Source organism: Indicator indicator, chromosome 14 (assembly GCF_027791375.1).
Source record: "Indicator indicator isolate 239-I01 chromosome 14, UM_Iind_1.1, whole genome shotgun sequence".
In the NCBI taxonomy this organism is placed as follows: domain Eukaryota; kingdom Metazoa; phylum Chordata; class Aves; order Piciformes; family Indicatoridae; genus Indicator; species Indicator indicator.
Genome location: NC_072023.1, coordinates 7,280,216 through 7,305,862, shown reverse-complemented (window position 1 = coordinate 7,305,862; position 25,647 = coordinate 7,280,216). Strand labels below are relative to the sequence as shown.

The following is a 25,647-nucleotide window of genomic DNA, read 5'->3' as shown; positions in this document are numbered from 1 at the left end:
TCCTTACTGAACTACAGATTAAGGGCCTCAAGAGAGTCTGAAAACCTTATATAGACTTATTTCAGTCAACTTTTAATTCTAAGAAGACGTAAAAAAAGTTAAAATTAGTCTCAGCTGTATTAAGAAAAAATACTTCACAAGCAAGGGGAACAGTCAGTCTGACAAAATAAATAGATTTAGGTAATACAAGACTTCTATAACTGGAATATTTGGGGGGGCTTAGTGGCAATGAGAGGCCCAAAACCTGTGAGAACAGTAGTTTTGTTTCTAAGGTGATGCTGTTAGTTTTGTTGTTGTCACAGATAGTGTTAGTTTGAAACTTTCTCCTCTCCAGACTCTTTTCCTAACACTTATTTATCCTTGCAAGGCTCCCTCCACCTCTCTTTTAAAACATATACATTTGTGCACTGTCTATGGCTCCACAACTATTTCAAAAGGCTAATACATATACAGTCTTTAAGCACTTTTGGAGTGGTTTGAGTGTAACCCTATTTGTGTTTTCCCTTTTGTGCTGAGGGGGACAACAACAATCTTGCTGGAAATAAAGCCCAAAGAAGGAAAGCTGAAGCGTGGAAGTATGTGAGGGAGCCAGTGGGTAACTGTTACAGGCTTGTGAATCTCTGCTCATGCCTTCTCTCATCACCCGGTTTGCTCTTCCCAAATACCTGCTTCGGTTCTTACATGCAGGATTGCAAAGAGCTCAGCCCCCAGGGTAGGTGGTGAGAGAAGTCTTTGCCAATGTCCCACTTGGATCAAACGAAACTGCCTTTTTGTTTTCCATTAAAAACATACACCTGCCCACATTTCCCTTCTCCTCCCACCCCGTAATGGTGTATAGCCTGGAAGAGGCAAAACGCACCAAAGGGAAAAACCGGGGATGGGTTATTTCTTTTTCTATGAGTCCGTAAAGATTTCAGGAAAACTCTTGTCGGGTCAGTAATTCTCACTAAGCTCGATAATGGCTCGCAGGCCGTGAAGGCATACGAAGGGGAAGGGAAGTATTACCTGTCCCTACCCAGCAGTCAGTCCGTGCCCAGCCTCAGCATTGCAAGGCATTCCCGACGCTGCTGTAGCACGTAACACCGCCTGCCTCCTTCTCCAGCACACGTAGGGGATTTTGGCATGAAGTGTGGGTTTTGTGGGTTTATTTACTCTTTGGCATCAAGAGGGCTTTATTGTGTTTATTTTTCGTAACGTCGATGGAGACCTGCGGCAGCTCCCGCATCCCCGAGTTAAGCGAGATCTCTGGATCTCTCACATTCACCGCTCTCCGGGCATTGGGGGTCTTGTACGGCCGCTGCCCGGCTGCGAGCGGGTGCGGGTGCTGCTCCCCGTCCCCGTATCTCCGAGGCCGAGGACGAAAGGGGGGCTGTACCCCATGCCTGGGCGCCGCGCCTCCGCGGGGCCTGCCCCCCGTGCCCGGCTGCCATGTCTGTGGCGCAGCAAGGACCGGGACGACGGGAGGAGCGCCCCGCCCGCCGGCACCGCGGGGAACAGACCCCGAGGGGAGGGAGGACCGCAGCGGGAGAAAACCGCCCCGCCCGCCCGGCTCCTCAGCCCACCGGGCCGGGCAGCGGGGACCGCGGGGGGAGCACAGCGAGACGGAGTGACCGCCTCCCTGCCCTGGACCGCAGGTTACGGCCAATCTCCCCCGGGGCCATTGCCGTGCACTTTTCGGCCGACGAAAAGAGCGTGAGGGGCGGAGGGAGAAAGAGAACGAAGGAGTCTTTTTTTTTTTTTTTTTTTTTTTAATACTAAAATATCCTCCTTCTCCTTTAAGAGGCGGGGCCAGAGGAGTTTGCGGAAGAGGCCGCCGAGAGGCGGGCGCTGATTGGGCGAGCGCGGGTTTGTGACGGCAGCTGGGCGGCCCCACGCCGCTACCCCCCCTCCCGCGGCGCGCCAGCCCCCCGCGTTCCATTGTGTGCGCCCGCGCGGCGGGCCCCGCCCCCCGGCTGACCACGCCCCCTTTTTTCTCTTGGCTCATTTCCGGCTGCCGCCGCCGCCGCTCGCTTCCCTCCGAGGACTCGGGAGAGTGAAGAAACAACAGCCGCCATTTTGTTTGTGTGTGAGCGACTGAGGGAGGGAGCGAAAGCGAGAGGCCGAGCCGGACGGGGCGAGCCAGGGGGAGGGCAACGCAGAGAGACCCAGGGGACGGCCAAGGGACGGGGAGAGAAGCGAGGATCCGAGACGCCACCACCCCCCTTCTCCGCCGCGGCAACAGCCTTCCCGTCCCCTCTCTCTCTTTCTCCCTTTCTTTCTTCTCCTTTATCCCTACTTCTTTCTCGTCCCCGCTCCTTTCCGCCCCGGCTTCTCCCCGCTCCGCCACACACGCCAGAAGAGCGGCCGCAGGCGGGCCGCCGCCGAGCGCCAGGCAGGGGCAGTAGGGAGCCTGCGCTCGGCCCCCGCGCAGCCTGCGCCGGCCCGCCCCACCTCCCCCCCCCTCACTGGGGAGCGCCGAGGGCCCCCTCCCCCTCCCGGCTATTTAACCCACCCCGGGGCGAGTCCCCCGCTTTCCCCCGGCGTAATTTTGCTCCTATTTTATTATTTTGATTTTAGCCCCCCTCGTCTTTTCAGAGGGATCGCTGACCGGCCTCTCTCTTCCCGACTACCAACCTCTCCGCTTCTTTCCCCACCCTGGCAGAGGCGAAGAGGGAGTCCCTGCCGCGCCCGAGAAGCGGCTGAGATTTTTCTCCCTTGCTTTCCGCGCCCAGCTTAGCCTTTCAGTCCGCGGGAGCGGAGACAGGCAGCCCCCTCCCTGCCCGGCGCCAGCGCTCGCAACCATCCTTGGCTTCTCGGGAGGGGGGAAGGTAGGCAAGGGGGGGGGAGGGGCCGGCTTCTTCCTCCTCCTCCTGCTTCGGGATCGGTCTCTGCCTGCGCTGAAGGGGGGGTAGCCTGCTACTGAAGCGAGAGAAAGAGGAAGGGGAAAGAAGAGAAGAAAGGAGGGGGGGTGCAAAGAGGGTGTTGAAACCCGCCCCCCACCTTCCTATCCCGCGATCGGTGCTGCCTCCATCAGGACAACAACCCCTCCTCCTTCCCTGCACAACAAGATGTGAAGCGGAGACTCCTGGGACTTATCCTCACCCTCCTCATCCTTACAGCTCCCCTTTCTGCAGCCATTAGCGACGGTAGAGGAAGAAGCGAGTGGAGCTGGGGACCCCGCGCACGCCTTGCTTCTCTGCCCGCCGCCTCCCCCCCAGCCCTGTCGCTGGCGGTGGGTATTTTTTTGCAGGGTGGTGTTGGAGGGGAAAGGAGCTGCTGCTGCTTCTAGAGGACGGTGATCTTTTTTTCTTTTTTCCTCCTCCTCTCCCCTCCTTCGCCCGCCTCCTTGTGGCGATGAGGAGGAGGAGGACGGCGCCGAGGAGGAAGAGGCTGATGGCGGCGGTGAGGAGGCAGCAGGAGGAGGAGACCCCCCGAAGGATGAAGATGATGATGGTGGTGACGGCGAGGAAGCACCAGCAGCATAACAGCCGGGATTAATTTTACTGAAAAAAAAACCCCACCAATCAACCTCACGAGCCTCTTTTTAATTTTTTTTAATTTTTTTTTTTTTTGGCGGGGGCTTTACCTGCTCTTCCTAAATTCGCTCAGCCCTTTCGCCTCGGGGAAGAGGCCTCTTCCTCCCCTCGCTCCGGCTCCCACCTTCTCTCCGCTTCTCCGCTGCAGCCCTCCAGGAGCCCGGGGGGCAGAAAAAGGGGAACTTGGGCCCCCTCCTCCGTCAGATCCTCCTCGCTCGCTCTCGGCGTTATTGTTGTTCTTCAGCTGACCCGAGGCCCGAAGAGAAGGTGAAGGTTTTGGGATTCATCCCCCCCCGTGTCTCTGCTCTGAGGGATTGTCTAAAAAAGAATTAAAAATGGCCGAGAATGTGGTGGAGCCGGGCCCGCCTTCAGCCAAGCGGCCTAAACTCTCCTCACCGGCGCTCTCCGTGTCCGCCAGCGACGGCACAGGTCAGTCTCGGGGCCCAGGCCCTCCTCGCCTCTCGGTGCTGCAATTACTGCCCTTTTCTCCCCTCTTCTGCCTAAATCTCCTCCTCCCTTTTGCTGCTGTTAACTCGTGCCTGCCTTCGGCCTTTTCTCTGTGTCGCTTTTCCCGTTTTCCTTCCGTTTGAACCTATTGATGTTAATCGTATATGGAGGGTGCTTGGATGTTCTGTTTTTTTTGGAAGTGATTGAAAGCAAAGCTGTTCAGTTTAGTGGGCTGTTGATCAGCTGTGGATAAGACTTAACAGTTCGTCGTTTTCGTCTCTTTCACAATAGTAGTCATTACTGACTCTTTGCTGAGCATATACCTTTAATGCCCTTTGCAGAAATACGAACTAGTGCTAAAGATGATGCTTTTGTGCACTTTATCGCTTTATTGTTGAATTACCTGTGTAAGTTCACACACAAAAATGTATCTTGGTTTCTGCTTTACTTCATATATACATGAGGATTTTTTTACAGCTTGTTTAGACATGGTTTATTTCCCTGCTTCTTTTCTTTTTTCTTCTTTTTTTTTCCTTACATTTGATTTACTTTTTTACAATCCTCCTTGCAGGAGGATATTTAAAAATTGCATTTCTGATTCATATAGACTGGCGACTTGAGGAAGAAACAGCTAAAGCCAGAATCTAGATCCCAAACTTAGGGCATAAGCTTTATTGAGGCTCTTCTCTTCTTAGACATGAAATGTTATTTCACCTTATTTGCATTAAGAATCAGTATGAATCAATATGGAGTGTAGTTCATCCCGCATCTCCTCTTTCTGTGCTGCGAGACAAAAATGTCTGAAATTATCCCGTAGACTTAAAGGCTCTGAAGATGAAGGGGTTTCTCTGCAGTCCTGCAAAGGTCTTCCGTGGTGCTGCAGAGGCAAACTAGAGGTTGGAAATCTTAGGTGTCCCGATCCGTAGCACAAATGAACTGGTTGTACTGGGAAGGGGGGTGGAAGAACAAAGGGCTGTTGAGCTTTCTAATGCTTCTTGTGAAGCAGATGAGTGTTTGGTGTCATTTTGCTACGAGAGTACTTGGTTACCTGTCCCACAGGAGTTTCTTTGAACTTACTTTAGATCTTAGCCTGTGGGCTATGTAGGAAGTCTCCTCCTGCCAGTGTCTGGTGAGTGTTGGCATTTCTGAAGCCACCAGTGGTAGTGGTCAATGCAGTTAACAGCTGGCAAGAAGGAGGAATAGTTTTTATAGTTGTTGTTGTGTTCTTGTGGTGTCTTTTTTGCTGTTGTTTGTTTGGGGTTTTCTTGTGTTTTGTTGTTTTTTTTTTTTGTGGTGGTTTTGCCTTTTAAAAAAAGGCCCCTTATTTACAGGAAACAAAGTCTTAGTAGTCTGTTTTTCAGTTGAGCAGTGGATATGATTTTGCTTGGGATCATCTTCAGAATTCTGCTTTTTCCCTTCCCCGTTCTGAGTGAATGAGGTGTTAGTCTTGAAGAGTTTGTGTTTAAGAGCGTACTAGATACAGGCAATGTTACGCTGTAACTGGAGGACGTGACTCTTCCTAATATCAACAGGTCTCTAGTGAAAAAGTGGAACAACGTTGGAGAAGCTGCTCTTTAACTAGAGCTAGCTATTGGAGCTTTTGTGCTAGACTTGGAAACCAGGACTTTATTCAGTACTAACCTGCTTTAGTTTGTTTCGACAGTGATTATCTTGCTCTGTTTAGAGGTGAAATAATGTATTTTGTGAGAAAAGTCCTTATACTTCAAAAATCTAGAAGTTAAAGGTAGATTTTGATCGGGATGAACCCAGGTATCCCAAGTTAAGACATTTGTGATCAAATAAACTTTGGATAATTTGTGAATGTTTTCCTGTTTAACAGGTGCAGATTTTCACAGCCTGCTTATTCTAATTGTTGGTGTACTGGGCAGCTCAATAAATGAACTTTTTATAGTTTTTACAGGGATTGTTGAACAGTTTCAGTAGTGCACAAATGAGAATTTTTCTCAGTGTGACTGAGCTTGTCATCACCTGGTAGCTATGCAGAGGTTTATAATGTTGCACACACTTTGTGTATGCTACATTGAAAATATTAAAGGATTCTTTTCTGGATTTTTCAGTTGTCAGCTTATTATCTGGATGCAGGACGGTTCCACTTTCTGTTTTTATTATGACATCATATCTGTTTCTCTAAATGAAGTCAAACCTCTTAACCAACAAGTGTGTTTTGCTGCTTGAGACTGCACTTTTTTTCTGACGTGCTTTTACTGTTGTGGGCAACTGCTTTGAAATTTTACCTTTTTTAACAGCTCTTTAAATTTGCTTTGAAATAGTGCAGGCAGCTTTCATTAAGTAAATTCCACTTATAGAATCTGCTGTTGTCCCCACTCCTTAGTTAATTATAGATAATAAATAACGTGGTGCTTATGTACTTACTCAAGCACTCTTTTTAAAACTGTTAGATTCACAGCATCATTAGAGAGAGGGAAGGAGCAAGGCAGGAAACTTGCACTGTTGATGAAAGTTTTTCCAGCACATGTGCATTGTGGATCTTTCAATGTGTTCTTTCGCTGTACCCTTTTGTAGTAATTTCTTAATCTGAAATATTGTTTTAGCCTGCTAAATACGTAAAACAAGTCACTAGCTAACTTATTCCTAAACATGCAGTTGTTAAGTGTACTTATACTGAAGACTAAGCGGTCTGTAATTCACCCTTGTTTTCAATGTAGACCAGAATGGTGCTGATATTCTGGGCATGGAATGTACTAAACTCAAATGTTGGTGATTTTCTTCTAAAAATAAGTTGGCAATATTGTCCTAATATGCTTGATATATTTTCAGCAGCCAAACATATCTGCCTTTCGTACAGTTGTTGCAGTGCTGCATCTTTCTCTGTATTAAAAGTCTTAAATGATTCATACTTTTCTTCCTCAGAGTTGGTTTTGCCGTAGTTTTGAGTTGCTTTATTAATGCTGATTCCTTCTTTAGAAGGTGAAAATAACATAGACTTACAGACAAACTGAAATGTTTGTAACACGTTTTGTAATAAATGTTTTGAAGTAATTTAGAAGTCTTGGTGTTGTACCTGTCATGTGGCATACTAGAATTTTTGAAGGGTCTCATTTTTTTTTTTAAATGTTGTGTAGTTCTAGGATAGCCTTAGGATTCTGTGGATTCCCTTCAACTGCCAGAGATTTTTCTACAACTTTTTGGTTTGTTTGTTTTAATTTCAATGTTAGATTTGTTGCAAAGAAGAATGGTAATTATACATAAACATTGTCCAGATGTTAAGTTTTCTGAGGGCAATTGCAACTCTACAGGGGAGTCTCCTTTTGCTGGGTACTGTATCCTCAGTATGGGATGTGAGCTTGTGACACTAGCTGCTCGCACAGCTTGTACTAGCATAGTTACATTGACATAAGTACTTGGCCAGTGTAACTCGTTTCACTTACCTTGCCCTACTGGTAGAAACAGTTGTGATATGTAGCCCTTTTAACAAGATTTTCCTCAAGTGTTGTAGCAGTAAACTGGTGTGCATCAATCTGATTCCCTCCATCCCCCCACTATAACAGAATGAGTGCATCCTGAAGAGTTATCTCCTCGAACAGATGAGTGGAAGTTTTACATAAAGATGCTTTAAAACAGTGATTTTTTTAAAAAAATATTTTTTAATTATCTGTGACCATCTTAATTTTTCTTGCAGTAATGCAGGTGTGCTGGAAGTGTCACATCCAGATTTCTATGTGGCATATTCAGGAAGGGAGAGTTTAATCATATTTTACTATTCCTGCCCCCCTCTCTTAGAAATAACTTGTCTGTGAACTAGTGAAGCTGTTCAGGCTCTGTGTTCAGAGCTGCTCTTCTGTGAAGGAATAAAAATGGAGTATATTCTCTTCTGCAGTAGTGTGATTGCATGGTATTGGGTTGCTAGATCTGAAAATTTGATTTTAAGCGCTCAGTGTTTCTTGCTGTAGCATTTAAGTTCGGTTTTCTACAATTAGTTAGCAGGTCTGTTGTACCAGAGACCAGTGTACATCTGTGTGGTATGTGCTTTAACATCCTTCAGTTTGCTATATCCAAAAGCCCTGTTTTTCTGCGTAGTAGCACATATTCAATCTCCCTTTCAATACCCATCTTTTGTAAAGTTGATACATTCCTTTTTGTTCTTTTGTTTTTGTTGTGTTTTTTTGTTGTTGTTCTTTTTTTTTTTTTTTTTTTGGTTGGGGTTTTTTGTTTTTCAGGAACTGAGTCTGACCTTTAAAACTTTACTCTCCTTTACACCAAAGGGCTAAGACTTGTAATGAAGCATCTTGTTTAGACTACTGCAATTTTGACTAATACCCATCTTTCATTTGTTCTGAATACATCAGGATGTTTCTTTGCTTGAAAGGAATCTTACTAATCTTGTCTTACTGCCTTTTCCAGAGGAATATGCGTGGTTTTCAATTCTGTTTTCAGACAGCTATGGATTTTTTTCCCATAGTGTTTGTATATGCTACTTTTAAAATAAAATACTTCACACCAATCAGTTTTATGGCTGATGTTTAAGACCAAGTCATTAGCTAAATTTGACTTGCAGCCATCAGTTAACTATTCTTATCCCTCCTTATTGAGAGCCGTTTTTGTTGGTTGGTTTTGTCTTTTATCCTTATCTTAGGTATGAGATGAGAGATGACTTTAAAGATGGTTTGATGGGTGGCTTATACTGTAAATTGAGTATTGCAGTGGTGGATACTTGTGGCAAAAAAGGCCATCCTTTCCTTGAAGCAAGTAGATTCTCAAAGTAAATTAAGAAAGCATTAAGCGTGAATGATTGTCTTTAAAAAGTGAACGGATTGTTCACATGATGCTTAGTAACTTTTTAAAGATCTTGCAGATTTTAGAACAGTGGAGATTTCCAAACTGCTGTTTCTCTGCCTTTTTTTTTTTGTCGTTGTTCCCTTCAAGTGAATTCTCTGACATAGGTGTGAACTTTTTCTGAGTAATGTTAGAAAGGTACCTAATATTTTAAAAAGAAATATCGACTATAACACAGGGAGCGTATGTATTGTGGTGTAAACCTGAATCTTGAGCACTTCAAAGTATAAAACTTCTGAGACAGAAAAGCAGTTCACAGCTGCAATTTTAAAATACACGTTCACGAGTTTGATATTGCAGGGAAAAATCTTTGGTGTTGAACTTGGGAATTTAAATTCTAGGTTAGAAAAACCCCAACCTGCTCATTTATGTGTTTTATCTCTCTAGGACATGGTCCTAAAGCAGGGTTTGGGTTTAGTCTAGAGGGTGTCTAGTTCAGGTTTTTGGTCACTTGTGTATTTGCAGAAAACCAAAGTTTATCTGGGAAGAGTTAGGGAGTTCTAGAGTTTAGTGTATGTTTTTTGATGCAAGTTTTCTAAGGTACTGGGAACTTTTGTAGGGATTCTGGTTTCTTGTACACTTCCAACTTGGAGAAAATTATTTTTTTTTATTAGATTTTTAAAAATTTTGTATGATTTAGTGTGTATTTCTTGCATCTTCTCTCTAGGCTTGATTATCTCCAGTGTGCCAGCTCGATGTCTTGCTTGGACACTTTTAGGAGCAGCCTTTTGGGGCTTGTTCCAATAATGTAATGATACCACTTTAACCTTTCACATCACTAGTGCCTCCTCTGAATGGGCTTGGCCAAAAGTAATTTAGATGTATTATTTGACAAATGGAGTAATTTTGCTGTGTAGATTTCACTGGCAGATAAACAATGCACACCTGTCTCCAAGGATTTGACTTTTCTGTCTTGTCTTAAACTGTAGCAGCAGGCTGAAGTAACGTGCATCTGTCTCTGCATATGGTTGTATGCACTGACACAAAACTTCAGTGTTTACACTGACTTTGTAGAACTTCAGCTAGAACTTGAACTAGAGCAATTCACAGATACACTCCCTGAGCGGTGTGTCCTATGTGACAGCATGACTTTGTTCTCTTCCTAAATCACAACAAGTTTCCTAAAAATGGATTGGCATATGAGTGAATTTAAAGTTCTCTTAAAAACTTGCTATGGTCTTCTTCCAAAATGTATTGAAGAAAATTTGCCAAAGGACGACTGAATTCTGATGAATTCAAATCATAGTAACTTGTGGTTTAGTTGACTGTCAGGTGTATTTACAAGAATTGCAAAGTGATGAAATTGTGGTCTAAACTAGAATTTTCATTGAAAAGTGCAAGTTTGGTACAGGACCTTCAAGTACAGGACAGTTTATTTTTTTATTATTGGGTGGCTGTGAGATGGAGCAGAGATCTTTGGCTTTTTTTCCATTTGACAGGGTAAAAAACCTTTTGTGACATCTCCTATAAGAGATCTAAGTAGAGCTTTGAACCTTAACTGCTTGCAGAATCATTATTTACTGTTTCTTGCTTGGTAGAACTCCCAAATACAAGTGAATAGATAGTTACTGAACTAAAATAATCTAATTCTCAGGGGCTTTTTCTTTTTTTAGAATTCTGTGTAAGAAATTTTTGACAAAATGCTGGTATGGGGCTTGGTCACTAAAAATTCTGCTGAAGCTTAACTGCCTTTTACATATTGCTGAATATAATTTCAGGAGTTCTGGGGAATTACTTGTTCAAGGTGAAGAAGTCTGATCTGCAGACTTCTGGTTTTTGTTTGCATATATATATGTATGTATATATATATGATTTATTTTTTACATAAATTCAGCTTTGCTTTTTCGTTTTACCTCGGAGTAATACTGAACTCAGGTCAGTAATACTCAGATTGCATCATTTAAAAGTTGTCCTTAACTTTACTCTTTTGAAACCAATTTTAATAGCTTTGAAAATGAAAAGGATTTAAGTGTGTTTGTGCACATACTGATTCTCCTTTCCTATCTGCATGTACCCATTCTTTTGCCCACTAGTATAGCAGACGAGCAAGGCATCTCAAACTTTCCAGACTTGTGTGCACAGTGGTCCACATTTTATCACTCCCAGAGAAAATGCCATTATTACTGCTTAGTGATCCCACAGACCAACACTAGGTGACTTAGGTTGATCTTATGGGAATTTCAGTGACATACACAGGATAGTCTTGGGAACCAGAATACTTATTTAGAGAATGTTCACTGAAGTTAAAGGTAGCCCCATGAAATTTATGCAAATAGCAAATTCTTCACAAAGAAATTGACAACTGCGTGATTTCAGTGCTTTGGAATTCTCACAAATCCATCTTATTTGCATCATCAGCAGTGACAAGCTAGTACCTTTGCATCGTGCTGGGTAATGTCATCAATAGACAGCTACACAAACAACAGTGCCTCTGAAAAAATCATTAAGTAACGTTAAAACAATTAAACATACTGTATCTTGATTCTTGTGCCCAGTCTTTTCCATATAATTACACTGCTTCTGTTTCCCTAGAACAGCTACCATTCAATGTTCCATAAGCATGGAATTTTCACTATGTTTTTCAGTGGTAATCACTTCTTACCTATATCTCTAAATACTGCTTTGTAAAAGAATTTTGAACAAGATAATGAAAATTAAAGCATTTTGTTATAAATACAATTTGCTTCTGAATTTACAAAATCCATGCTTCAACTAAAATTGGAATTTCATTTGATATTAGTTTAGGACAGTTATGACTTGAACTTGGAGATTTTTCAGGCTTTGCAAAATTCAAACTTTTTTTTTCCTTAAGCAAAAGTTAATGTGTTTGGCACCAGTATTTGTAGAGGAATTAGTATAACTTAAAGAAAAATTAAAAAAAAAAAGGCAAGGTCCTAATTTTAGGACTTCAGTAGATGTTGAATGATAAGGTGCTGCTTCTGTAGAATAATTGGTTTGTTTTTGATTCCTTGTAACAATCAGCTGTAAATATTAGGTATTTTACAATTAATAATGAAATCATGTGTGTTCTAGATGGTGAATTACTTTGACCAACAGAAATTGGGTAGTTTAAATAAAACGTGCCTCAAGTTGCGTGCTACCATGATGTGCTAACAACTTTTGTGCCCTCACGTTTGTTGTCTTCTAGGATTTTTGAGTGTATCCTCCTTTTATGTGTTTTCTGCCAGCATTGTTTGCAGTCTCTCAAATTATTAAGTTTCTGGATGCAGAGAACAGATCCAGGTTTTCTCAGGATTGGCAGGGAAGAAAGGAGGTAGTGCTTCCTCAGTTTCTTGCAGGGAACAGTATTAATATCAAGGTCTAATGCTGGTGACAATGTTACCCAAGTAGCATTAACACAGAGTACTGTTGGAGTAACACTCAGTTACTGTTGCATAAGCAATAGTTAAGGCCTGTGCATCCTACTTCTGCTTTGGGGTGAGTGGTTAGGGTTACGTAGGGATTGATGTCCTTGGATTTTTGGAAGGTGTAATTGCAATCATGACTGTAAACCTTAATATCTTAGGCTGATGTTGAATTTTTGCCCCTATGTTTTCCATTAAATTAATAGACTAACTTCACATTTTAAGCTAGAATCAGAATTTCTGTTACCTTTGGTTAATTGTGAAAAATGAAAACCCTTTTCCTTAGTGTGCTTTAATGGCAAGAATAAAGATGATCTCCAAAATGCTGTGTAGCAAAGTTTGGGGTGTTTTTTGTTTTGTTTTTTTGTGTTTTTTTTTTTTTTTTACTCTTACCTAGTAGGAATTGAATCTTTGTTAGATGTGTTTTGGTTTTGGTTGGGTGGGGATGTGTTGAGATGTTTTGGGGTTGATTTTTGTTTTAGATTTGTGGGGTTTTTTGTTTGTTTGTTGTTTTTTTTTTAATCCCCATAAAACTGCCTGAGCATGTCTGGCTTAATTTTCTCTCATTGCAGTGGCCTTGGGCATTGGTGACTTTATATTAGCACTTTGTTTCAGGTCTGTGCTTCACCTTTGTTTCTGTGTTTTCACGGATACATCAGAATCATCTTGTGATGATGTGTCCTCTTACTTTGTGTCCTGACATTTTTTATTTTTACTTTTTGAGTCCTGCCCTTTTTAAAGGGCATTTCAGACAACATATTTGGGGGCCTATAATGCCAGTGCTTGACTGCAAGCCTGAATGGCTAGCTTCTCTGGAATATTGATTGTATCTTCTGGGTACTTCCTCTATTACATCTAGGCCCTATTCAATTCCTGGGTAGCTTGCTTGTTGCCATGCAGGGAAGGTACTCACCTCAGCAGTTGATATGTTGTTCTTTGTCTGAAAGCACAGCAAAGGTATCATGTTTTCTGTGTAGTCCAACATCTTCTGTGGCTCCTGTGAACCCTGTCATATGCATACTTTGTGTTCAGTGTCACGTATTAAGCCTTGTCCACTTGTTTCATTGTGAACCCAACAACTGTGATACAATTTGATCCACTGATAGGTTTCTGGAGCTTGGAAACATTTGTGCAAAAAGGTGGCTGTTCAGCAGCTTTCCAATTTGACATGTGTCTCTGTTTAGAATGTAATATAAATGGGGTGCAGGGACAGGAACTGTAAAGTCTCTTGCCTGTGTAATGAGGTAAGCATGTAAGTTGTGTTACTGTTGCAGAGTTCTTCAGGTGTGATTCTTTCACACATGGTATTTCTTCAGATATACCAGCTCTTGCATTGAGTCTGAATGCTTGAATGTCTTGAGTCTGTGGATACAGTACATGTTACAGTAATGTGTTGTTATTTTGTAGCATGTGGGCAAGTTCTTAGAAAACTACTATTATTTGCTGCAGCCCATTGGCTAGAGCCAGGTGATCTCCATATTGATAGAAATGCCTAATTTGTTCTGAAAAGTAAATAGAGGTCTGTTGTCTGAATCTTGAAAGGAGAAAATGTGAATCATGATTGTAGGCTAGAAAACATGCAAAAGTAGTGAAGCCACAGGTCTGTTTCTTTGCTAAGTAGTTAGTATGGATATTTTTTTTTCTTGCATTGTAAGCCTTGTCAAAAACCTCTGCCTTGCCTTGCATGCATTGAGAGTTGTGAACATCACTGCTGCTGCCAGGTGCACTTGCAGTTAAACTAGCTTGAAATAAATACTTGTAAGTCATTTGGAAATTGGTTGCTTGATAAGGCACCTATTGACTTAAGAATTGTGATTGCACCCTCTGAATCTGTACTAGTTTAAAGTCCATTTTGGTGCCAGGTGGGTTTTCAATCCACACCCTTGCAGATCAGACACTGTCAAAGGCTTAGAAGTAAGGTGAAGAACTAAGAAAATAATCCATAGTATCCATAGTATGGTGACACAAGTTACCACACTGATTTGTAAAGTTACTTTCTAACAGTTTAGGGTGAAGTTCATATTACTTAATCCCATCTGACTGGACTGCCATCTAAAAGAAAGGGACTTGCTTTATCTACTGTCTTTTCTGACCCATTTTCTCAGTACAGATCTAACGTAGCCAGGGCAAGTCAGTGCAGTTTTTTGACTCTACAAAAAATAAAATTTGCTTGAGCGTTCAGTAGTGGTACAGTTCCTAAAAGGAATTTTGTGCCCTTGCATGTTGAGACTACCTCAGGTGAAGACTTTGATACCTACTTTGTGGAGGTACTTTACTTTTCCTTCCTCTGAATCCTAGGTGGCAGTAGCAGTCTGTTCTGTATCTCCTTGTTACCTATGGCAAGAAACACGCTAGTGATATTATAGATAACGTAATGTCGAATCGCTCTGGGCCACTCTAGAGATAAAGATTTAGCTCTACCACTTACTGCCTGCGTATTACTGGGTGGTTTTGAGCTCTTAGGCCAGATACTGTCTGCTCTGTTACATCTCCGTTTTTCTGTGTCTGATTGTACCCTAAGATCTCTAGAAATTATGAAACAGGTAGACAAGCCTTTGCAGGACTGATCTGCCTCCCTCGTCTTCCCACAAGCTTATTGTTAGCAAGAAACCTTGGTGTGTCCTTAGTGAAACAACTTGCAAGGATAGCAGTGGACTCAGTGTTCTGGAAAGTCAATCAGTTCTCTGGAAGTTTATCACCATTGTCTTAAGCTATGCCTTTGACTCTTGTGTGCCATTGTTTTTGCATAGTCTATGAACTACCTAGCCTAGCCTTTTCAGTTTTTTGTATTGGTCATAGTTGGAACTCTCTCTGCAGTGGGCTTTAGGGTAAGTATTATGTGTAGAAGACTGAAATGGATGGCAACTGTTGCTAGATATACACAAAATGTTATTGATCTTTATGGTCTTTTGAGACTGTTCATGTTTCAGTACTGTATCTGAAAACCTCTGCCTTCTGGCAGTTGACTAAAAATGTGATTTTCATAGTTTACTAGGCACCTGAAAGGTTTTTTTCTAGTTTTGTTGTTTATCTACTGGCTGAAAGACTTTGAAGTTTTGTTTTTGGAAAAGCTCTATAAAAAGAGGAAATTCGTACCAGAATATTTTATTGTTGCTATTTACTACTCACAATTTTGCCTTGTAGTTGATAGTATTTTATGATAAATCTTCTGTTGTGTATTCTGTAAGATTAAAATCCTAACAAGCTAATCTTAAATGGATAGAACATTTTTTGTTGTTGTTGGTTTTGTTTGCTTGTTTTTAAAGTAAAGAACTAACTTCACAAACATTTCATTTAGGGTTTTTGTTTGTTTGTTTCGGGGGTTTTGTTTGTTTTGTTTAGTGTAGCTGTTGATTGGTAGTCTTTTGAGACCTGAATAAAAAGAAATAAAAACACGTTGAGGTTTTATGACGTATTTCTTCGTGTTCATGGGTGGCATAGAGTGACCAGGCCAAGGAGCTCAGGTAGCTTGTACCTGGATATTCCAGTTAGATATGAGCAAGCAAGCCTTAAAGTTTGAAATTTCTCATTTATGAGGTGGAATTTGAAAAGAGTGAGAAATAAGAAAAGCAGATTAATGTTTTCTGTGAAGAAAGATGAGCAAATGTTTGTCTCCAGAACAAGAACTGCACTGCTTCCTTGCAGTGTTATTTCTGAGATCATATGAATTAGTCAAGAAAATATTCTCTGATGGTTTGAAAATGAATTAGTTCTTCATATTTAAGCATTGACTGATCACTTTCCAGGTGGATTTCTGAAAGGCTAAATAGAAAACTGATAAGAAGAAAGCTGACATGGGGATTTTTGGTTTTGGACTCACCCTGTCCTGGAAGCTGAGTCTGTTGAAGGCCAGCAGTTCCTTCCCCAGCTACCATCAGTCACAAAACTGTTGTTTGAGCTGTGTGGGCATCTTTGCCTCAGCAGCTGTTTCCTGGTTTGCAGATGGGAGGTTGCTATGCGCTGCCCTTACAGTTCTGTTGAAGCAAGAGGGGTTATGCTGGCTGATCCTCTTCTCAGGAACTTAACTTTTGCTTTTCAATTTTGTGCATCATTAAGGACACTCTTCCCCCTCTCCCCCCCCTGCCTTTGACTAAGACTAACTTGTGAATTACTGATCATATTCCTCATGTATGGCCTGTTTTTCGGGCTATTAGAGTGTTTTCTGGATGTAGTGTTTCAACATTTGCCTGTGAAAGGCATCCTAACAGGCATCTTAAGGCACCTCTTGACACTGTTTTAAACCATCATGTATTTTTGATTGCTTTCTCTATTTCCTTGATGGCCCCTGTAATTTCAGGGTCTCTTCGACTGTAACTCTTCTTGTACTCATCAGTATTTAATTCTTAAGCTAATCACTGAGCATCATAAGGTTTTTTTTGGGGGGTGGAGTGTTTTGAGAAGCTTACTCACTCTAAACTCTAAATTCATTGTTTTAAATGGAGGAGAACTTGGAGAACACTTTGCCTGATTCTTCCTTCATATCTGAATCTTGAAAAATGCTAGTCATGCTAAAGAAAGCCAGTGATGCAAATGAAAGATCAGGTTTTAGTTTGTTGCAAAACAGCTTTTACTATTAAATTTATGTTAATGAAGAGTGGGCTAACAGATTTTGATAGTTCTTTAGTGAAAGTTCTCATTCTTTCTCTCGTGCTTTTCAGTAATGAAGAGTATATAAATGGAGTTCTAAAATCTCTGTTGTGGTATACCTGCATTCTTGCCAACCTCATACTGTATTTTTAGAATTCTTAAGTCAAGATCTTATCTGTGGTAACAGTTACAAAGCTGTAGAAGCTATCTTAGTACTGGAGTTTGGCACTTTTAATATGGTATTGTGTGAAACAGTTTGAACAGATGCTGAAGAGCTTTTCTGACTTCTGTGACTAATTATAGTCACTTTCTGTTAATATTTGCACCAAGTGCCATCTCTATAGAATTTAGTGTAATTGATACTTCCTTTTAAATGTAGTTGTAGTTGCTGAGATAATGAATAGTTTTTGGTCATTGTCTAGATCTGAAGTTTTTGAAAATGCAGTGCAGTACCCCCTACAGAGCATACGTGAAATGACCTTTTTGACAGAGGTGGTGCTGAAATGTTCCAATAGTTAACATTAGAACCCTTCCTTTGCTAGATAATAAGCTTTACAACCTAGCTGTGCATAGCTATTTCACATGGTGGCTCAGCTTTTAGGCATAAAATTTCTACATTATTGAAACTGCCATAGATGAAATATACAGATCAAGGTGCATGCTCCTTCTGCAGACAGAAGAACTTCTTGTTTCCTTGAGCAAATTGATTCTGGATACTGTGTAATATTCTTGTATCTACATTCCAGATAGTAATTTTTCTCCCCTTGGTTATCTTGGATTGCTTTGTATGGGCTCTTGAGAAGTGATTTTGATTATTCATCCTAGTGTTTTTTCACAGCTTTGTGGCCAGGCAGTGTTCACTGTGGGAAGATACTGGTTGTTCATTGAAGTTCAGTGGAATTCTGCTGTTCAGTGCTGAAAATGACTGGGTGTAGAAGGTGGAAAAAAAAACAACAAACCACCAAAACATACAGCAAGAACCCCAAACAAACAAAATTCCCACAATCAAACCTCTATTTATTATTTTATAAATAGTAAACTTTTTTTAAACTATATTATGTCTGTCCTAAAAGTGACAGACTTCACTGAAACTTCAAAACTCAAGACAATGCTTTCCTATCGATGTTTTAATGCTTTGTAGTAACTGTTGTCTCATTCTATTGGCTAACTCTGGGATTTTTTTAATACTTTTTTATCCTCTCCTTTATCAAATTTCTACAGTTGAGAGATGATAGTCTGAGATACCCAGTGATCCTTCAACACTGATTGTTATTGGAAAGTGAAGTAGAATGGTCCTCTGTCGTTTAGACTATGAAGTTTAGAAATTACTTTTATCACAACAAATTGGATAATTTTCAGTAATTGATACAGGAATTTTGCTGGAACATGAAGTGAAATTTTGCTAGTTACTTGAAACAGTTAGAAGCAAATGAACAAGATTTTGATTTGAGATGCTACTGATTACTCTGAACTCATAAAATTTATTTTGTTTTTCAGATTTTGGTTCACTCTTCGATCTGGAACATGACTTGCCAGATGAACTGATCAGCTCCACAGAACTAGGACTCACCAATGGTGGTGACATTAATCAGCTTCAGACCAGCCTTGGCTTGGCACAAGATGCTGCCTCTAAACACAAGCAGCTGTCTGAACTTTTACGGGCTGGTAGCTCCCCAAATCTCAATATGGGTGTTGGTGGCCCTGGCCAGGGCATGGCAAGTCAAACCCAACAAAATAGTCCTGGAATGGGAATGTTAAACAGCATGGTGAAAAGCCCCATGGCACAGGCTGGGTTGACTTCTCCCAGTATGGCAATGGGTGCAAGTGGACCAAACCAGGGTCCTTCAACCCAATCCACACCAGGAATGATTCCAACAGTAAACAGTCCAGTTAACCAGCCCGGCATGGGAATGAACACAGGGATGAACGCTGGCATGAATCCTGGGATGCTGGCAGCAGGCAACGGACAGGGAATGATGCAGGGGCAAGTCATGAACGGTTCAATTGGAGCAGGCAGAGGGAGACCTAATATGCCGTACCCAAACCCGGGAATGGGTAGTGCTGGTAACTTGTTGGCTGAGACACTGCAGCAAGGCTCTCCACAGATGGGAGGACAGGCTGGACTGAGAGGGTCACAGCCTGGAGCCATGAACAAGGTAAGACAACCTTAACTTGGCTTTATTACTTTCCTTCCTTGTTGTTGACTTTGTTTTGTAAGGTTTATTCTTCTGCAGTACAGGTTCTATAGAATAAGACTTTTTTTCTTTTCAAGAGTCTGGGATCATGTGGTAAATAGTTTATGTGCTGCTAAAGTGACAGTCATGGGAGCTGAAAACTAAGTCAAGCAAGACTATTGTTGAATTAAAAAGCCTGATTTAGAAATCTTGTAGCAATACAGATTACCAACAACACTGAAATGTAACTTGATTGTATTTTATTCTGTTCTATGGTTTGTCCACAAATACATTCTCTCATCTGATACGAGTGTGATGGAAGTTTTAGATGTTATGGTGCTTTTTGCTTTGTGATGCTTAATGACAGTATTGCCTGAGATGAGCTGAGTGTTGGTGCTCTGGAAGATGCTGAGAAACACATACAGGTTTGAATAAACTACACTGTATATACTTTGACTTGTAAGAAATAGGCTTTGTACTTAATGGTGGAGAATGAATGCTTACTTAAGCAGCTGAAGACAGATGCTGAATTCTTAAAAGGCTGTTAATCCAACTCAGTTCTAGTTTTAAAATCTACAAAGGCTTTGCCTTTTAGGAGAGTAAACCAGATAGCTGGAAAAAAGTCTTTTTTTCAGGGGAAATAGATGTGCCTTTGTCGTTTAGGAGGTTGGAAGATAGCTGTCATAAGGCATTGAAAAGACAAGAGAAGGGGTAGTGGTTTAAGTGACAAGAAGATGCCTACATTTAATGCACAATTACTTTTTTTAGAGTAGAAGAGGCACTTGAATATTTCTTAGTGTTTTGATCAAAGGCTGAGAAAATACTGAAATGTTTCTGTTCACTTTAGGTGGGTATTTTGTGGGGTTTGGCTAACAAAGGAAAAGTTTTTCCCAAGTGCTTTGCAATACCTGATTAGATCTCTTGGAATACCTAAAGTCAGTCCACTTGGATGGCTCTTAATGATAAGTAGAACAGTCTATAAATGCATTTGAAACATTATTGCACAATGTACTTCTAATTTATGGTTTCTCTGTGCTTTAATGTATTAGGTAAAATTATTTTCGTGCCTTGTGAATGTTATTCATTACAAAGATCTTTGATCTTAGCTGTTTTATTGAGCTCAGTGTGCTGCTAACAGTGCTTCTCATACATGTATATATGTGTGTGTGTTTGTCTAGTAATGAGTTGATTTTGTGATTTGGTCATTTCAGATACTTTTGCCTGATAGGAAGGTTGGTGCAGAGCTTTATTGCTTGTATGTGCTTTACAGTGGGAAGAAATATGTAGCTAATTTAGAAGAACTCTTAGACTGGGATTATATAATGTTTTATGCATTATTCCTTGGCTGTATGGGGGAAAAAAACCCCACAGAAATTTTACTTTCATCCTCAGAAGGCTGTATTCAGAGGTCGAAAAGTGATGTATTGGGTGTTTGGGTGAAGTGCAACTTCTTAATCCTTACTTATCGCAGCTCAAGTAGGGTTATGCACTCTAATAAATGAATTTATCTAGGAGAAAGGACACAAACCTGAGCTTTTTTGGGTTGATATAGTCCAAAATTAAATCATCTTCCTTGCTTACTTCAGTTCTGAATTGTGCTGTACATCTTAAGTAAGAACATTTTCTGGAGTTTGGGAATATTCAGACCAAATACATGATGTCTTCCGGTTTTCAGTCCAAAGTCCCAGACTAGTTAAAAATACTTGAAGTTCTTTAATTACAGATTAAAAAAAAACCCTTGAGACTTTTAGTGTAAGTTTGGTGAGTATAGCCCTCACAAAGGAGTTGAAACTGCTGGTTGAAAAGAACAGTCTGAAATGGAGGCTGAAATTCCGGAATGTCTTCAATTGGTTTGGTTGTTGGCAGAGAGCCTGTGTTTTACTTCATGCAGTGGAGTTAGCAAAAATCTGACAACAGTAACGTCTGACTTTTATCTCTCCACCCATCTGCTTTTGTTTTTTCCCACCTACAAATCTTCAAAAAGTAGATGAAAACAGACCCTAAGCAGTTGTTTTGAAAAGCCTTTTTTTTTTTTAATTGGTAAATTTAGTGCTGTGTTGCCATTAATGTGGGAGTTTGTATAATAACTTCTGCAGGTTTCCTTCATCACTGCAAAAAATGTGCATTATCTAGGAGCTGTCCTTCAGTAGAACAAAATAGACCAGATGCTTTGGTTGTGTTCACCTTCATGTTAGCTTGCTAAGGTCAGTGCTTCTAGGTGATGGGGAGGGTTGGTTGCCTTTGAGTTTTCTCCCTCAGTGAAACAGAGTTATGTTGTCTTGTAAGGGTTTGTAGGAAGGAGTAGCTTAGGTTTCTTGTGATCTTAACTGGTTGGAAAAGAAGTTTGTTATGATCTGATGGTTTAGATGAGTTCTAAATGTTTAGTCAGTGTCAAGCAAAATGGGTAATGTTTCTGCTTTGTTCTGTTGTCCTATGGAGTTACTGAAGGTTTTCTTATGACTCCTCCCAAAACATTGGCTAGCAGTAGAGTGGAACACTTGCTTTATGCATTAGCCATGTACTTCCCAAATTGTCTGGTTGTCTGTGTTGTTCTTTAGGAGTCAAAAATCCCAGATGTCTGTGCAAATTATTGATTCAGGGTCACCTGGTATGCATTAACTTGCAATGTCATAACCTGCTGCTTACATCCTGTGGTCTAATGCTGTAGTTCTATGCATGATGTAAGCAGTCACTGAGATACAAAGAACTGATTCTGTCTACATGCCATCTCTCTGCTGTTTGCATGACAGGCTGTGCTGAGAATCTTTAAGTCCCAAGGTCATTGGGGGAGGTGCGGAGAGAGAAGAGTTTAGTTTGAGTTGCTTTTCTGGTCCAGTTTGTACTCATAAGTTGGAAAGCTGGTGCTGATGTTAGGGAGGGAACATATTAAAGGAGTTGATATTGCCAGTCAGAGGAGGGTGTGGACCCTACTTTGGTAACAGTACCAGCTTAAAAATGTCTGTCAAAGTGTAGCCTAAAAGGAGCTTCAGAAGTTTGGAGGGGAAAGGAACTGCAACAAATTTTGCTTTCTTGAATAGCTTTTTGTTTTCTGTGTGCTTGGTTGTTTGCAAGTTAGGAGGATGACCAACATGCCTGTTGCTCTCAAAATAGTTTTGGAAATTGTTTGTAATGCTTTGATTCTTTCAGTGTTTAAGCATTTTTCAAGCTTTGTTTCACTAGTTTTACAGCTTTGATTAATTTAAAAGTAAACATATTACAGAGTTTGGATTTGCTAAGTTAAGAACAAATTCATGCTTCCTGTTTTGAACCATTCTTAATCTGGAATTACAGCTGATTAAAACCTTTCGTTTGTTCCACTGGATTCTGTCAAGTGTACCCAGTTGCGGTCTTTCTGTCCAGCCTCTTATCAGGGGGGAGGGGTATTTTTTGTATAAATTGGCGTGTGCCTTTCTGTGATAGCAGTGCTCTATCACAGTGACTAAGCTCACCTGGCCTTCAGGTAGTTTTAGATTTCATCTCCCACTGACTTAAGACATGTTCTTATTACTCCAGTAACTGAACAGACCTGCAGGCAGGTGAGGTTAGGCATTACTACTACCTCTGCTATGTGACTGTTTCACTCACACCTGAATTGGAATATTTTCCCTCTGGAGATATTCAAAACCTGCCTGGATGCGTTCCTGTGTGATCCTGCTCTTGGGGGGGGGTGGTTGGACTAGATGATCTCCATGGGTCCCTTCCAACCCCTAGCATCCTGATCTTTGGAGGTCCCATTCCCCTTCATTCTGTTGCTAGACATGACTGATACTGCAAATGTTTAATACCATTCTTCCAAATATTCCAACATTGGTTCTATTTCTTTATTTCTCCAGACTTACATTTACCTTTGCAAATCTTAGGAACTGGTCATTTTTCAATGCTATTGCTGGTATCTAGTTGTCTTTCCAATACTAGACTGTCAGGGGAGCAGTTGTTTTCATAGAAAAACAGTGCAATATTTGTAATGTCTGTGTGCACAGCTGTAACAGTTACTCCTCTCCAATTTCTCCTCTGTTGTATTGACAATAAAACTAGAGGCAGAGTTAATTACTTGCCCTTCCTCCGAGCTGAAGGTGTTTCATGGCATTAGAACAAAACTTCAGGGAATTTGTTCTGCTTTTGTAATTGTTCTTGTCAGATGTGAGAGGAGTGTCTGAACAGCCTTGGATCTGATGTTCCTTGTGAACTAGGATGTTGCCTGAACTCATGTCATCCATGCCCTTCATGTGGTGAGAGGTGCACATCTTCCACCATTTTGGTCATGACAGCACCTGATGCCATTGGAGGCAGGAAACTCAAGTTGTTTTCCACTGTGTATGTAGAAAATATGATTTGAAATTACCTTTGCCATCTCTTAGCCATGCATCATCATCCTTTGCTATTTTCTTTGTTTCCCCCTCTTCCTCTTTACTGTGGTACAGATTTCTGTCTGCTTTTCCTTGCGTGCAAGTCTTTGCATGTGGTGAAAGTAAGTTGAAGCTGTGTCTTGAGAAGGGGAAGAATAAAACCAGATGAGGTGGATAAGGGGATGGGAGGGATAAGAGGAGAAATGGGAAGAGCAGTGGAAGGAGGTGGTGGCCAGGATGGAGTGAGGGAGAGGTTGCTCTTGTTGACTTGGAGCTGTGATTCAGCCATGTGTGTTTTTGCATGGTATTGCAGGTGAAGCCTTGTACTTGTCTGGTGCAGTGACACTAACACCACCTTTCTTTGGCTGGTTCTTCTGCCCTCCCAATAGATCATTAATATGCTAATGTCTTATGTGCTGGTCTTTCTGGTTGTTTCCTACTGATAAATTTATACAGAATTATTTTTATCTTCTTTTTGTAGTCATGAAGTCATCCATTTTTTACTGTTTTGTTTTATTCATGTTTCTCAAGTCACAGCAAATGGGATGAGTGTGTTCCAGCTTCTTCTGTGAGGCTGACAAGGCCATCTTATGTCAGGTGAATCATCTCTTAAATGACCCCTCTCTTAACTCAGTCTAGAGTTGGATGCAGGTTGCTGGTGTCAGGTTAGTGGGTCTGTGAGGCAGGACTGGGTAGCATTGCTGTGAGGTTCAGATGTGGTTCGGGCAGGTGTCAGTCTCACCTGGGCCAAATGATGGTTGATAATTTATTGCAGGAGACATTAAGGCATTTGGGTTTGTGCATCCGTCTTAGACATTGCTTGAGTGTGTGGCTCTCAGAGTAACTTTGATGTGCTTGCCCTCCAGTCTGGCCAGTGCTGCTCTGGTCTTTCCCTTTCATGTTGGCTGGGATGGAGAACTGAGGATTAACCCTGTCAGGAGCATCTGGGCTGAGCTGGGCATGTAATCTGCTGCTGCCAGGTCCCTGGCTACAGTGTGGTGGAGGACAGTCCTCAGCCCTAGGGTGAGTGAAGCCCTGTGTTTCTGCCATAGAGACAGGCTTGGTTTGGCTTCCCAAGCTGTGCCAGTGGCTCATGCCTGAGAAAACATCAGATCTTTGTGCTGGGCCAACTTGATTAGTACATTTGAATAAGTCAGATGCTTCACACAAAGTTTGTGTCCGGCTGTGTTGTAGATAGACAAGTTCACTGGTGTGGTCAAATCTTGTCCCTGAGTTTCATTAGAAAGCTTCTGATTTGCTTTCTGACAAAGCAAAGGTGGTTTTTTTACATCTAGGTTTGTGTTTCTTCCCTGCAGTCAGGACAGAGCTGGCTCATCAGGCCACAGTTATTTTGAATCCTTTGCTATCAGTGTAAGGTCCCCAACTGTCTGGGGACATCTTGATTTCTTGCTGTGACACCAAATGTCCTTTCAGCCTTTCGATTATGAGTTGTTTGGGTTTTGTTTTTTTTAACTTTCTTATAAGGCTGATAGCAACATAAGCTGCAGAAATCGTATGGGGGTAGTGTTAGTGATGGCCAGCATAGTCTGTGCTTTAGTGTACTCTCAGATGTCAACTAGCTTTGGGAGCTATGATTATTAATGAACCTGAAAATTTTGCCTGGAAATTGTTTGGTTTGGGGATGTACCTGCTTTCAGACCCTTTTTTGAAGCCAAAGGGATCAGGCTACCTTACAGGAAAACATCCTTTCCCCGCCCCCCAAAGAAATAGTTCTCAGTCATTCACTAAGCCTTGAACTTGTTTGAATTTGAACAATTCAAATTCAATTTGAAGTGTCAATTTGAAGCGTCAGCACCAATGGGGAGGAGTCCTGAAAGTGTTTGATTTCTTTTCCTTTCAGTTCAACTTGCCCATGAGATCTTTTTAGTCTTTTGAGAGAGAGGCAGGAAGGGCTTGAGTCTTACCTGTTCTGGTTCTGGCAGCAGCTGCCTCATCGATCGTGTATGTGCTCATCACATTTGAGACACAGGAGAGATGGTGCCGGAGGAGACAGAGGAAAGGAAGATTATTTTTTTCTTTTGCTCGGTCCTGAGGACTGCATGGTTAATCTGCCATGTGTAGAGATTCTTTTCCTTGCTCTCTAATAAATTACTGCTGTGTGGTTGCTTGTGTGTGGAGGAGGGGGGCTGGCCTCAAGGGATTTCACTTGTACATATCAGATGCTTAAAGTGGCAAATTCTTTAGTGAAATTTGTTCCTTTTCCTGTGGCTTGGGTTTGATCCTGCTTTATTTTGTAAGTGCAGACTGAAGGCTATTTTAAATGCACTGGCAGATGTTACAACCTGGAAAAAGGAGGTGTTTGACTAATTGTATGCAGTCTCATGGCACGTAGGCTACTAATTTGTGCAGACTGGAGGAGCTTGGTAAGGAGCAGAAA

At 41.5% G+C, this 25,647-nt stretch overlaps 1 protein-coding gene across 2 annotated transcripts in view; it reads left to right on the top strand.

Moving 5' to 3' along the window:
* Nucleotides 1-3,738: 3,738 nt before the first annotated feature.
* EP300 (E1A binding protein p300) overlaps nt 3,739-25,647 on the top strand; it is a 60,023-nt gene continuing 38,114 nt past the window's right edge. For both annotated transcript variants that reach the window (XM_054387046.1, XM_054387045.1), the window contains exons 1-2: nt 3,739-3,944; nt 18,227-18,885. In XM_054387046.1, coding sequence (XP_054243021.1) covers nt 3,851-3,944; nt 18,227-18,885 — 753 coding nt within the window. In that variant the 5' untranslated portion in view covers nt 3,739-3,850. The remainder of the gene's footprint in view (nt 3,945-18,226; nt 18,886-25,647) is intronic.